This window comes from Seriola dumerili, unplaced genomic scaffold (assembly GCF_002260705.1).
Source record: "Seriola dumerili isolate Sdu_G_001 unplaced genomic scaffold, Sdu_1.0 BDQW01000025.1, whole genome shotgun sequence".
Taxonomy (NCBI): domain Eukaryota; kingdom Metazoa; phylum Chordata; class Actinopteri; order Carangiformes; family Carangidae; genus Seriola; species Seriola dumerili.
In genome coordinates, this window is record NW_019174280.1 from 6865733 (window position 1) to 6879040 (window position 13308).

Sequence of the window (13308 nt, forward strand, 5' to 3'; positions counted from 1 at the left end):
TTGTAAAGGCTAGCAGCCTATAGCTATAGATATGTTAGCCAGCCGATAATGAGCCAGCCTGTTCTGTTGTTGCTGAGCTGATGTCAGAATTATTCACCACAATGTTCACCAGCAGCTAAATCAATAGGACAATTTATCAGTTGTTAGAAATTTGAAGCGAATGTATGGTTACATTCAACCCCAATGCTAAAAGTGAAACCAAGAAGAGGCCACAATAGAAAGGGAAAAGGTTTCACACGACAGGCCCCAGCGAGGATCGAACTCGCGACCCCTGGTTTACAAGACCAGTGCTCTAACCACTGAGCTATGGAGCCTGTTATACCGCCCCATACAATAAAATAAGTATATTAAGGTACCCCTTTGTCAAAAGTCCGGAGGCATTGACACTGCTTGCTGTACGGGACCATTAAACGACTGACCGAGTTTTACACTTCTCTTTTGACCAGCTAATCGCCAGTATCACGTTGGACTTGTCTGAGCAAAATGGCAGTTTTCCATGTACTTTTGAGCTGGACCGCTCAAGCGCTGATGTTTCTGTTCTTTCTGATTTTCATCGCGTTTCTTGGTTACAGCTTGTATATTAAACACATTCATATGAAATATGACCACATACCTGGGCCACCGAGAGAAACGTAAGTTAAGTGGGACATTGTTTAGTTTATGCTAATGTTTCTTGTTTTCTCGTCACCTAGCTAACGTTTGACAGTTAAAGCAGATGTGCTGACACTACCTGACACTTTGTTTCTGTCCTCCTAGTTTTTTCTTCGGACATTCAAGGACGATTTTGAGGTTAATGAAAAACGACGAAATTATACACGATAAGTTTCTGGAATGGTAAGCACAAGTTTCACGCATATGCGGTAGACAAAGGTAAATAAATGTTAAACACTTAAGTAGTAATTGAAAAGTGCAGCGGGGTCCGAGTGACCACCAGTATGCCAATGCAGTAACGCATACCCCCTATAGGCTGTATAGGCTATAGCTAGCTAGCTTTTCGATGTGTCGGTTTTCCTTTGTTTATGTTGTTTGTTTGTATTCCTTGACTACTCGTCGTAACGTATGAAGTATATTTTTTCAGTAGTTATTCTGAACAGTGCACCTTCAGTTTGGATGCAGGTTTGCATGTATAAATACGAATGTAGTATTTGCAAATCGAATTTATAACGAAGTTGTCATTTACAGGACCGAGACCCATGGGCCTGTTTACAGGTTAAATTTTCTGCATTACGTTACACTCGGTGTCTCCTGTCCAGAGGCGACCAAGGTAAACATCTCACCTCACAGTGGGATTTGTGTAACCATCAGTTGCATAAGCATTACACAATAAACTGTGTAAAAGTGCACAGATAGAAAGATAGATGGCATAAGTCAAAAAAATGTTCCATATATGTTCTCTCTTTTAATGCTTGTGGTTTCAGGAAATCTTGATGTCCCCAAAGTACTCCAAAGATAAATTAGTATACAAGAAACTCTTCAACCTGTTCGGTCAAAGGTAATTTATCAGAATCTCAGATGAGTTTTAGCGTATACATCTCAGGGATACAGATAATGTACCATGTTGTCAAACTAGCCTATCAACAATTTAGCAATAATAATAAGTGTAATTTGTGATACTGTCGATATCTTGAATTCCTGAACATACTTTATCAAGTAAGATACAGCATCCTACACTGTTCTACACTGATCATTTTTTTGTGATGTCAAATCGTTTACAGCTTTATTATACTAATAGTTTGAATAGGGTTAGGGTTAGTATCGTGTTCATGCCTCTCTTAAAGGTTCCTCGGTAACGGCCTGATAACAGCACAGGACCACGAGCAGTGGTACAAACAGCGCCGCATCATGGACCCTGCTTTCAGCAGCTTGTGAGTTATTTACTCATCACAAAGAGACATAATGGACAATCTACTCAACATTTATTTTATTTACAGCGTTTACCAATTACAAAATTTCTGTGGAGCTTTGCAGGTATGCCATGGCTATGCTATTCCACTGTCTAAAACTATCGTTTCCAGGTATTTGAGAGGTCTAATGGGCACCTTCAATGAGAGGGCAGAGAAACTGATGGACAAACTTTCGGATTTTGCTGATAGCAAAACAGAGGTCAACATGCTCCATCTTGTGAACTGTGTTACCCTAGATGTTATTGCCAAGGTAGTGTGTCATAGTTTGTTTTATGGCTTCCTCTGCAGTAGCCCCGACCCAAGTTTTTCTTGAATGTGAAGAAAGCACAAGCTTATCACAAAGGTTCATCCAACCATGTTGTAACTATCTTAGTATACATGAATGTATGTCTGTTTCCTTCATAACTCTCAGGTTGCTTTTGGTGTGGAGTTAGACCTGCTGAAGAATAGTTCACCTTTCCCTAAAGCCATCGAGACATGTCTAAAAGGAATGGTGCATTATGTCCGAGACTTGTTTTTTCAGGTATGACTTCACTGCAAGTTTGTATGGGGTTCATATTGTGTAAACCTCGTAAACTGTCAGACATCTTAAAATCTTGCATTTCCAGTTCAAGCCAAAGAACAAACCGTTCATTAATGAAGTGAGGGAAGCTTGCCGCCTGCTGCGCACAACTGGAGCACAGTGGATCCATGAAAGAAAGACTGCCATGCAGAACGGCGATGACGTCCCCAAGGACATCCTCACGCAGATCATCAAAACTGCTGGCAAAGGTGATCATCCCTAAAGTTCAGATTTAATTAGATTAGATAAGAATATTTAAATAATCCTGTTTTGTAACAGGGTAGTTGCAAACAATACGGTCTGGACAAGACAGAGCATAGATTTTAAAATATTGAGTGTTGAGAACAGCATATCAAAGAGAGTAAAAATACATATAGCAAACAAGATAAAGCATAAAGCATTCATCATCACATATCCATATTATTAGTGCAGATTTGCACTATTACCTGTTCACAAATGGATACACTATATGAATAGATGAGACACTTAGTATGTGAATGTTAGTGCCTAAATATGCACATCTTAATGTGGTGTACTAATTGGATGCCTATAAAGGAGATCAGTCAAATATTAGTTTACATGTTGATTCCATTGTCTTGTTATTCCAGAGGAAAGCATGACTAAAGAGGATGAGGAGTTTATGTTGGACAATTTTGTGACATTCTTCATCGCGGGTGAGTCTCTGTTCTGCTTTGGTGTGTGAAATACTATACTGAAGACTAGACCAGACTAGACTGTGCTTCCTTTTGTAGCACAAAGTAAGATTAACAAAATTTCAATAAAATGTCAGCTGTAAACAGGTTTTTTCAATCTGCAAGGAGCCTGGTGGCACAGTTTGATAGACTACAGTTTTGTAGTGAAAGTGTTCACCAAAGGATCTGTGTATGATTTAAGTCCTGAATTGTTATTTGTTTTTAGGTGAACTTGTCTGTTAAGTGTGGGACTTAACAGACGAGTTCACCTCTTTCTGGTTCAGAGATAAAGAATACAGTCACTTTAATGTGTGTTGTTGATCCACGGTTGCGCCATTTGAAAGTAATGCTCTGATTCATTTTTGTCTTTTGTAACATTTTAGGGCAAGAAACAACAGCTAATCAACTTGCGTTTTGCATCATGGAACTAGCAAGACATCCTGATATACTAGAAAAGTAAGAACTAATAATGCAGTTAAAAACTGTTTCATAATATAGCTGCTGAATGACGGTTTCTTAAAAATGTGTTGTTTCTTAGGGTGAATAAAGAGGTGGATGATGTCCTTGGGATGAAACAGGACATAAGCTATGATAACCTGGGGGAACTGACCTACCTCTCACAGGTATATGTCATGACGTTAGGAAGACTATGGTTCAGCATTTCAGATGTGTAGTTCAGGCACGTATAGTACGTTCATTCGTTTATTTACCCACCAACTCTCAGTTTGCCTATAAGTCTTTAAGTCTTAATGAGGAATGGAACCATATACAGAGAACATGGACTCGTCTTTAAAATGTTCAGTGTGCTTCAATTATTTTTTAACCAATTGACCCAAGACGTGCACCTCACACTGTAACCTCACCCAAGGTGCTAAAAGAGACACTGAGGATTTACCCGACAGCTCCAGGCACATCTCGTGAGGTACCTGAAGACATGGTCATTGCTGGTATCCACATACCTGGAGGAGTCACCTGTTTTGTGAGTCATTCACTTTTGAATGTGTTTGTAGGCTACCTCTAAATCTGAAAGTGTGTGTCCAACCCAGAAAAGTTTTATAGTGTTTCTATTTTATATACGTAAAGTACAATGACACTGTCACTCAAAAACACAGAACAAAACAAGACATTTTTAGGAAAAATAACCTTCTCTCAAAATGTTCAATAAATTGCTCTGAACTTCAGTTCAGCTCCTATGTGACTGGGAGACTGGACAGATTCTTCAGGGACCCGCTGACATTTGATCCAGACAGATTTCACCCAGATGTTACCAAGTAAGTTGCATTCAAAGTCTTGCAGTGTTACAGCATTGTCCCAGATGAAAGTACGAAGTGCTTGGCATTAAGTGAAGTTGTGTCTTATCTGTTTAACAAGGCCTTATTACTGCTACTACCCCTTTGCCCTTGGTCCACGCTCATGCCTGGGACAGAACTTTGCTCAGGTGGGTGGTGGCAAAAACAGTCATAAATAATCAACATGCACACTTACGACATATATAAAAACACTGGATGTGTTTTCAGATGGAGGCTAAAGTGGTGATGGCCAAGCTGCTCCAGAGGTTTGATTTCACACTTGTCCCTGGACAGACCTTTGACATCCTGGACACTGGCTCACTCAGGCCGAAGAGTGGAGTGGTGTGCTCCGTCAGACATAGGAATTACAAGAAATAGAGGGCCACACTGTATTACAACATGACACAACTGGCCCAGACTAGCTTTCTGAATAACAGCCAGAAACCTCTAATGCTGCCAGGTTGTTTTATTACTTTTTCAGTTAATGTTTTTAATCATTTGCAAAGAAAATACTGCAATGTTTTAATTGAATACAATTCATATTCATATGAATGCTTGTAATGATTGTGATTGTTGTTGTTTCCAAACAGTAATGGGGATGTGGGAAAACAAATTAGCCACTTTTTGAGTAGATTAGCACTTTAATCTGCTGGAACTGACATTTTAGTTCTGTAATTTCTCTTCCTCTTTTAACTCTGATCTAAAATACTGGATATATCATTTTTACACAAATAAAAATAAACCACTCAAATTTAATTTTGTCTTACACATCTTTTTTACTGATGCATAAATAATTTATATCCTGTTTATCACTTTAATATACTGGTGATGGTTTCAATGCCTGAAACAATGATTTTATTTTGTGCTCAGTTTACTGTGCAGTGATTTTTATGTACTCAGCCTTCTGTGTTTTGGGGCAATACTGACAGCGTGCACAAGAGGGCGCTGTGACCTTGCAAAGAAATCTCAAAAGCACCTGTTAAGATACAATTTTGAGAGAATTAACACTCAAAAGTTGTCACTCATCTAAACTATCTAATTTCAGGAGATTGTCAGCATTTTATGCAATAAAATAAGATTATTAAGTGGTGAATCAAGTTGTAATAGAAAGATTCTATCAATATGTGGGGGGATTTAAGTTTTTTTTTTTTAATTTTGAAACAGTTTAGTAATTGGGCCAATTACACAACAAAGCTTTTTATGCTTAAAGATTAACAAAGAAAAACTATTAAATAGCATTTGCAAACAAAAGTCTAACATGTAAAGCTAATGGCTGTTATAAGTTAGAAAACGTTTTAATAAATGTGCTTTAATGTAATAATAGAATATGTTTTATTATACATTTTAAAAAACATGTCCTAAGCCGCTCAGTGCTCTGTTATCATTTATTTTAATGAATAATATTTTCCCGGTCCTGAACTTGTCTTACTGTTCCTTTAAGAGGGCTGAGCCTGTGCCTTATGAGGCTTCACCGCACTTTTCATCTACCTGCTGCCCACTCCTCTCCCACGTCTTGATTGGCCGTCTTGGCCGAAATCCTCTTGAATGGTTTCAAACCCGAGTGTTTGGACAAGGAGGAGGGGGGTCCGCTGCTAATTCCGAGCTGGCTGGGTGGAAAGGCTTGAATCCTCCGTCCACCGACGTACCACCTAAGTAGAAGAGGCTTATCCGAGGAGCGTTGCTGACTGTTAGACGCGTTCAAGAGGGCACCGCCGGTAAAAAGAAAAAAAAAGTGGGCTTTCATAGCATAGGTGTCGTGTTTACTCGACCGCTCGCCATATTCGCGTAAAATTAAGATCAAAATTTCAGTTTGTTGCGTTTTCCGTTTCCCATCATTTGAATGGAGCGATGTCCAGCGGAGACGGCGCACATTGTGATGGGACGCGGTGTGTTGTGCTGACAGGACTCGGCGGCAGGGACCAGGACCTGATTGAAAATCACTGGTAATCATTTTAAAATCATGTGTTTTCGTTGCTGACGGAATGTGAATACCAGCAGTTGTTTCCGAGATTCATAAAGGATTTTCCTTTCAAAGATTAGTGAGGGCATTCAGTTCGTGCTGGGGTTGCCATAGCATCACATTAATAGTTTCCCTTTCATTATCGGCCTGTTGAAAAGGAGGGCATAACGATACTTTGATATTTTGGACCATGTATTCATTTTTCAACATAATTCCGCAATTGAGGGTTGGTTAAATGAGTTTTGAGAGTTAATTTTTAGCCACCTTTTTAAACGAACTGAGACTCATAGCCAAGATAGTCATGGCTAAAAATCCGTCCGAGGGACAGAAGGATGACCTGAGCCAGCTGACGGACGAGGAGCTGCTGCGGACCAGCAAAGAGGAGCTGGTCAGGAGATTAAGGAAGGTTGACAGTGAGAAAATGAACTTGATGATCGAGCATGGAAACATGATGAAAGACATCAACCGGAGGCTGCAGGTGCACCTGCACGAAATCAGGAACCTGAAGGAGATTAACCAGAAGCTGCAGGACGACAACCATGAGCTCCGGGAGCTTTGCTGCTTCCTGGACGACGACCGACAGAAGGGCAAAAAGCTGTCCCGAGAGTGGCAGCGCTTTGGCCGCTACACTGCCAGTGCCATGTGGAAGGAGGTGGGCACCTACATGATGAAGCTGAAGGAGCTGGAGGCCAACCAGGAGACCGTGTTGAGGGAGAACTCTGAGCTGAAGGAGATCATCCTCATGTTGGATGAGGAGAGGAACGGAGCAGGGTCCAGGAGCTCCATAGACAGTCAGTCCAGTTTGACCAACCTGAATGGAGGCACCAGCACGGTCAGGGATGTTGGGGACGGGAGTAGCACATCTAGCACAGGTAGTGCTGGGAGCCCCGATCACCACAATCACAACCACATACACAAGACCTCAGAGAACAGTAAGATGGGCCCCACCATGAGGAGGTCCATGGATGACCTGTCAGCACCGCACCACCACAGGAGCATCCCAAATGGACTTAATGGTGAGTACACATGGGGCCTCCACCTTTTTAACACACGTCTTGCTGTCATAAACAGCACCCAGACTTAACACAGTTGCCGACACGATGCACATCCAATCCAACCAATCAGGCTTGATATGTTCCAAAATCATAGCTTGTAGAATCTGTTTTAATTTAACACTGGTGAAACAGTCATTTTGATTTTATTTTTATTTTTGTAACAAAAAGTCAATCTCATGGGCTAAAATGGATAACTTCAAGTTACCCCTGATTTTTTTAAAAAGCTGTCAGACAAGGGACACAAGTTGTTGCTCCTCTGAGGCCTCTGAAGTTACATTTAACATTTCTATGTAGGCTAATTGAACTTGCAGTCTGACCAAGACTAGTGGCCTATTACATCTGTATTCCTCTTCTTGGTTTCAGTGCTCTTAGATAATACAGTCAGGCTATGTTGCATAGTGACCATGTGAGTGTGATTGCACTGACAACATATGCTGATCAAAATTGCTGTGAAGGATTAACATGGGGGGTCTTGGCTTAACCTCACTGTAAAGTCTTGATTGGAGACACACACACGCACACACACACACACACACACACACACACACACACACACACACGCTCCCACAGCATCCTTAAGTGGCCTTTTCAGTCCCACGCAACCCCATCATTTGAATTTGCACTGATTTAGGTCACTGCACTCGTGGTCCTCAAGGAAGAGGACTTATCTTAATAGCTTTTACAGGGGGCTCAAGCAAATAGATTTTTTTTTTTTTTTTCAGGCTCGTTTGCTGATTATCATTGTTGTCGTTGGTTGTGGAAGAGCACTTGTGTCTGCTTAGGGCCCATTTGAAATGCATGGCATGTGACCAGAAATCAGTGTCCCTGTTTTAAGACCTAAATACACGGCTGAAAGCTGCAAGCTGGGATGAAAATGCCATGATGGAACAGGAGGACACTAAGCCTCGTTTAGCTAGCACATGGGCTGATAACTCGCCATGATCTGTTTGGTATGGGGAATAAACTGTTTCATAGGCAAAAAAATCCCTCATCTAGCTGAAACTTAAAAAAAAAAAAAAAAAAAAAATTATTTTACCCTGATTTTATAAGGACAGGGCGGCAGCAGCATGTAGGAGCTCAAAGCAAGCAGCTTCAAATCAGATCACATAGGTCACATGTTATCCATCGCTCGTTCCTGGAATTGTACGCTCTGAAAACCGTGAAGGTAACAAATACAAAAGAATGGAAGCACGCATGAGAGAGAGAGAGAGAGTCAAGAGTCGAGGGAGCCCTTAATCCGGAAAAACACACAAATATACTCATGATAACACTCACATTTTTTGGCGCTGTTTGGCTCTCATTATGTAACATCAATATTGTGTCTGCAGTGGCCTAGCACCTCTCTAAGCCGCTGTTTCGCGAGATGTGCGTGACATTGTGTGCCCCTGAAGCTCTGGCTCAGTGTGTTCATCACTGACAATGATGCGCAGATACACAATAACACGCTAGCATGGGAACGGCCCGCTTCACTTGGGAGAAGGTTTATTATTTCATTGTTCAAACCAATGCATTGCTAATGAGATCGATGTTATCTTGTCCTAAATAAAGCTGAGCATCACAAATCTTTCTGGGTTTAACATAATTGCAAACAACTCCATGTGGAAAGAGAACAGAGCTATTACTGACATTACCTAAGATGTCAATCGATAAAAACAAACACAAAGCAATACTACATTGATCTCAATCTACTATTTCACAAGTTGGATGACTGTACCCAGGAGCAGTGAGATCAAACAAGTGGTTCATCACTTGTATCAATAAATAATTCTCAAAACCATGGATAGATAATGTAATTGCTCACAGGTTGAAGCTAGCTTGTACAGGCCTGACTAGTAAGAAAATAGTCTTCTGCTCCAGCACAGATTTACTCGATTGGCTGCTTGAAATCTGAGTGAAGTGACCATGTTGCGAGGTCAGGTCTGGTCGTGGTGTGAGGTCTGCAGAGTGGCTTTATTTAATGCTGTCCAAATGCCAGTGGCTCCCCCGGGCATTTAGGAGACAAGCTCGAGGATTGCCGCTCAAGTGCTAAATGAACAGCATCTGTCTGGGTGCCAGACACACACAGATGGGAAGAAAGGAGGAGGATGAAATGAATTTGGTGTCCTGAGAGTAAAACCAAATTGTTTGAGCTAGAGGCTTGTGTTTCATACCATTTTAGTCAAATTTTACATTTTGTCATCTTTTTGGCTAATGCATCTCTGGAAGATTTCCATTTCTTTAGAGGCAAGTGGGGCACTGTGAGAGGAGTGTATGAAAGGGAGTCCAGCAAAGGGCCCTCAATGGGTCTTGGTGGTGTTGGGGGAGTGGCTGAATGGCTGGAAGGGGTTGGCTGGGAAGCTTGGGGGTGGAGTGGTGGGGACTGTTGGAGGGCATATTGAGCTCAAAGGAGGCTGCGTTTCGGAGGCATCCTGCTGTCTGCTTAATTGAATTTCTTGTGCGTTGACACGGCTGACAAAACCCCCACCCCCTACCCGTCCAATTCCTTTGGGGATACAAGCTGTGTGTGTGTATGCATGTTTACTTGGCCAGGGTGTGTACCGTAATGCGTTAGGGGAGCGAAGGCTTCTGTTCTGAACAAAATAAAAAGACAGAGCAACAGGGGCTACATTGAGTAAACTACCACTGTGTTTCATAACTTATAATAGTGACTTCTAATTATAGACTTCTCAATGTCTGCATTCATTTTTGGTGGTCTGAGCCCCAGTCCAGTCAAAGACTGCCTGAAATATGATGCTGTCATAGAGAACCTGCATTAGGCCCCCCTATAATGCGACACAGACTGAGGAGAGCCTTATGAGATCAAGACAAAGTGGCCAAGTGAGACAGAAAAGTGCTGCTTTGACATTGTCCATATGAACTGATAAAGAACCTCTCTGCAATAATGTTGTTGACCTTTAACAAACCCTTACACATTTCCCCCGGCCTTTTAGCTGCCAAATGGCTTTAAAGAAACAATATTGTTAACTCAGCAGATACGATAACCACAGAGAGCAAGGTTTCTCAGACTTGGCCGGAGAAAAAGACCCAGGCTGACATCAGTGTATTTTGCTGACATCTTATAGCATTAGACCGGGTAGAATAGCATCTCATCACCTCTTGCTGTGCAGTGGGGTTTTATTTCCCATAAACTCTGACCAAATAGCAAGCCACCTTGACAGTGCTAACCTTTGAGAAAACAGAGACACTGAATCCAAAATGGAATAAGCTGTCGCAAATTATTAGCTGTCGCCCGGTCCGCTTTTATTCAACTTTTTGGGCAATATGAACTGCTCCACACAAGAGGAATAGTTCACAGACCGTTATAGGACAGGAGCACAAATTTATCCTATTGAATAAAATGCAAATGTATTGTCCTGTTAGTGACAAAGTTAGCAGTTAAATAAGTAACAGTTAGCAAGCTTGTTGGCTACAAGTTTTTTTTTTCCCCTCTTCATTATAACTCCTTATTGAACAAAGTTTAGTACAGTCCTGAGAACAAGATGCCAGGGAGAAGTACCTACAAAGCACTAGCATGTCCTGGCAGGTTAGCTTGGTAGCGGTTAGCTTGCTAACTGCACCAAGTAGTCCACAGATAGTCACAATGTGGCCAAGCTTCTACAGCCAAGTACAAAGGAGAGATCATTCTCAGACCTCATTAACTCAGTTTTTTTCAGTCCATCCAGATGCCTGTGGCTCTCAGAAACCGGTCAGATAGGTTAGTGATTCATTGGAGATTAGGAGCTTCAGCACAATGCATTAGTTTGAATCTGATTTATGTGTTACCTCACATTAAAGGAGACTGCTTGCACTGGCCACCTACGTTTTATTGAGTAAATTGTGCCCTCCTATGTTTAGTCACTCTGCTGAGTCACTCTGTAAACCTTCCCACTTAGGCCCAAATTGTGTTCAAATTAGTCCTAATTAACTCACTAAGAAGTGGTAAAATTGCATGGTTAAACTGGGGTCTTTATCACCTGGCCTTTTTGTGTGCGTGCGTGCGTGTGTGCGTGCGTGTGTGTGTGGTCTAATATATGAGGTGCTACAGTGTGTGTGAACTCTTACCCTTTCCGAGTTAGAGGCTTTACTCTCTGTCTCACTCTGTCTCTCTTAAGTTTCCTTTTCTTTTACCCTTGGGGAGTGACATGACCTAAAAGCTCACAATGAAACTGTAGAACCAGCCCTACCAGTTGCCCACCAGTGTGTGTGTGTTACATCATGGCTACGCAAATTAGTCAGTGCCATAATATTCACATTCATGTGTGTCGAAGGCATCTGGTCGTATTCCTTCTGAGGTGAATTATCAATAAGCTTTAAAAGTATAGATGAAGTATTTCATTCTCAAGAGTACAGTCTTGAATTAAAAGACCTACTGGAGTCACTTTTTATGAGGAAAAAAAATCAAACTTCCTGTTTGTTTACATCACTGCAAAATCTTTATCGTTACTTTTATTCCTTCAAAGAAAGAGTCAGGTTTTCAGTGACTTTTGTTTTTTTCTGAAATAAACATCAATCAATCACAGCCAGCTAGTCAAAGTCAGCCTTGGCATCTCTCTGTGTGAGCTCCTTTCTCGTTTCAAAGGAAATTGGAGGATCAACAACACAATGGTGTTTTCCTCTCGGCTGTGGTTTCAAGTCATTGTGTGGCATGTCTGTGAGGCTATAAACGGCAGTCTAGGCAGGAATAGGATGTTTTCTGTAGCTGATATCCTGTTTGTCCACGCTCAGATTCATGTTTCTGTTCTCCAAGATGCTGACTTCTTTCTTGAACCTTCCCTTTGGTTACATTTGTACCTTTCTCTTAAGGGCGGTACCTCCATGGTGTTAACCAGTGATCAAAACTGAAAAGAAAGACAACAACAACCGCTCTTGGCGACTAAACTGAAAATACAGCTCTGAGATGATTAGAATTGCGAAAATTAACAGGATCACATTATGTCATGTTGAAACATGTAGAAGTTGTTGCCCTATTTAAAAACTACTGTTCTGAAAGGAAATGCTGACATATAATTTCTTTTAATGTTTTTTGTAGTTTGCAAATTACTCCCAAAGGCAAAGAACCAGGCACTATAAATGCTCTTTCATGAAGTTCTTCTGGTGGAAATTTTAATGTTTTGAAATTAATTTTCTATAGTGACTGAGTTGCATCAGGTAGGGTTTGAGAGTACTGTTTCTTTGGCTTGCGTTTCCCAGCACCCTGTCGTTGTGAGTCCTGGTTGGCTGATAAAGCAGATAATGGAGTGGAAACAAATGTGTATAGGAGAACTCCTAGCTGTGTACTGTCAATGAAAAGCCAGCCTGTCAGGATGTCCCACATTCCTGGGTAAACAAAAGAGGAAGTGGGTCTCTCTGCTCTTAGTGACACAGCAGGAATGGAGACTGCAAAGAGGAACAGGAAGATGGAAAATGAAAGTTGTGATTGGATGAATATATTGGCTATATTGGTGATTGGCTGATTCCATCGTCAGGCCAGTCAACCGGGGCTTGTCCAGTGGTAGTTCAGGGGGCCTCAGGGCCTCGGTGATACGGTAGCGCGCTCAGCAGGATGGTGTAGTAGAAAATGCTTGTACAAATCAATAGTGTTATGGGGGGGGCTATACGTTTGCAAAGACATTTAGCTCTTTTGGCTTGCCGATTGCATCCGATTTAAAACCAAAATGTTCCAAAATAGGCGCATTTGTATTCCTCATTGCAACAAGCTCTTCCACAATTGTATTTGCTGAAAATGGCATGTGGGGACTGAAGACTCCCTTGCCCCTGCGTGAACATTTTGGTAATCGCTGGTTGTTGGATTGAGGGTGGCCAGTTAGAAAATTTTAAAAAGTGTGTGTGTCTCTAGGTCATTTTTTTTTTTTTTTTTTTTTTTTTTT

The 13308-nt window shown here is 41.4% G+C and overlaps 2 protein-coding genes and 1 non-coding gene across 6 annotated transcripts in view; 2 read left to right on the top strand and 1 right to left on the bottom strand.

The window, feature by feature from the left end:
* Positions 1 to 241: 241 nt before the first annotated feature.
* On the bottom strand, positions 242 to 314 carry trnat-ugu. Its single transcript has one exon. It is a non-coding gene; the product is annotated as a tRNA-Thr (tRNA).
* Positions 315 to 390: 76 nt separating this feature from the next.
* On the top strand, positions 391 to 5154 carry LOC111240402 (cholesterol 24-hydroxylase). The gene is made up of 15 exons (XM_022770402.1): positions 391 to 632; positions 757 to 834; positions 1183 to 1264; positions 1419 to 1492; positions 1779 to 1865; positions 2016 to 2154; positions 2317 to 2427; positions 2513 to 2675; positions 3075 to 3140; positions 3542 to 3614; positions 3697 to 3781; positions 4027 to 4137; positions 4341 to 4429; positions 4530 to 4596; positions 4676 to 5154. The coding sequence occupies exons 1-15, from the start codon at positions 484 to 486 to the stop codon at positions 4823 to 4825; spliced, it is 1524 nt and encodes a 507-aa protein (XP_022626123.1). The 5' UTR covers positions 391 to 483; the 3' UTR covers positions 4826 to 5154.
* Positions 5155 to 5958: 804 nt separating this feature from the next.
* The window catches only part of ccdc85c (coiled-coil domain containing 85C), a 44499-nt gene continuing 37149 nt past the window's right edge, over positions 5959 to 13308 (top strand). For all 4 annotated transcript variants that reach the window (XM_022770330.1, XM_022770331.1, XM_022770332.1 and 1 more), the window contains exon 1: positions 5959 to 7423. In XM_022770330.1, coding sequence (XP_022626051.1) covers positions 6709 to 7423 — 715 coding nt within the window. In that variant the 5' untranslated portion in view covers positions 5959 to 6708. The remainder of the gene's footprint in view (positions 7424 to 13308) is intronic.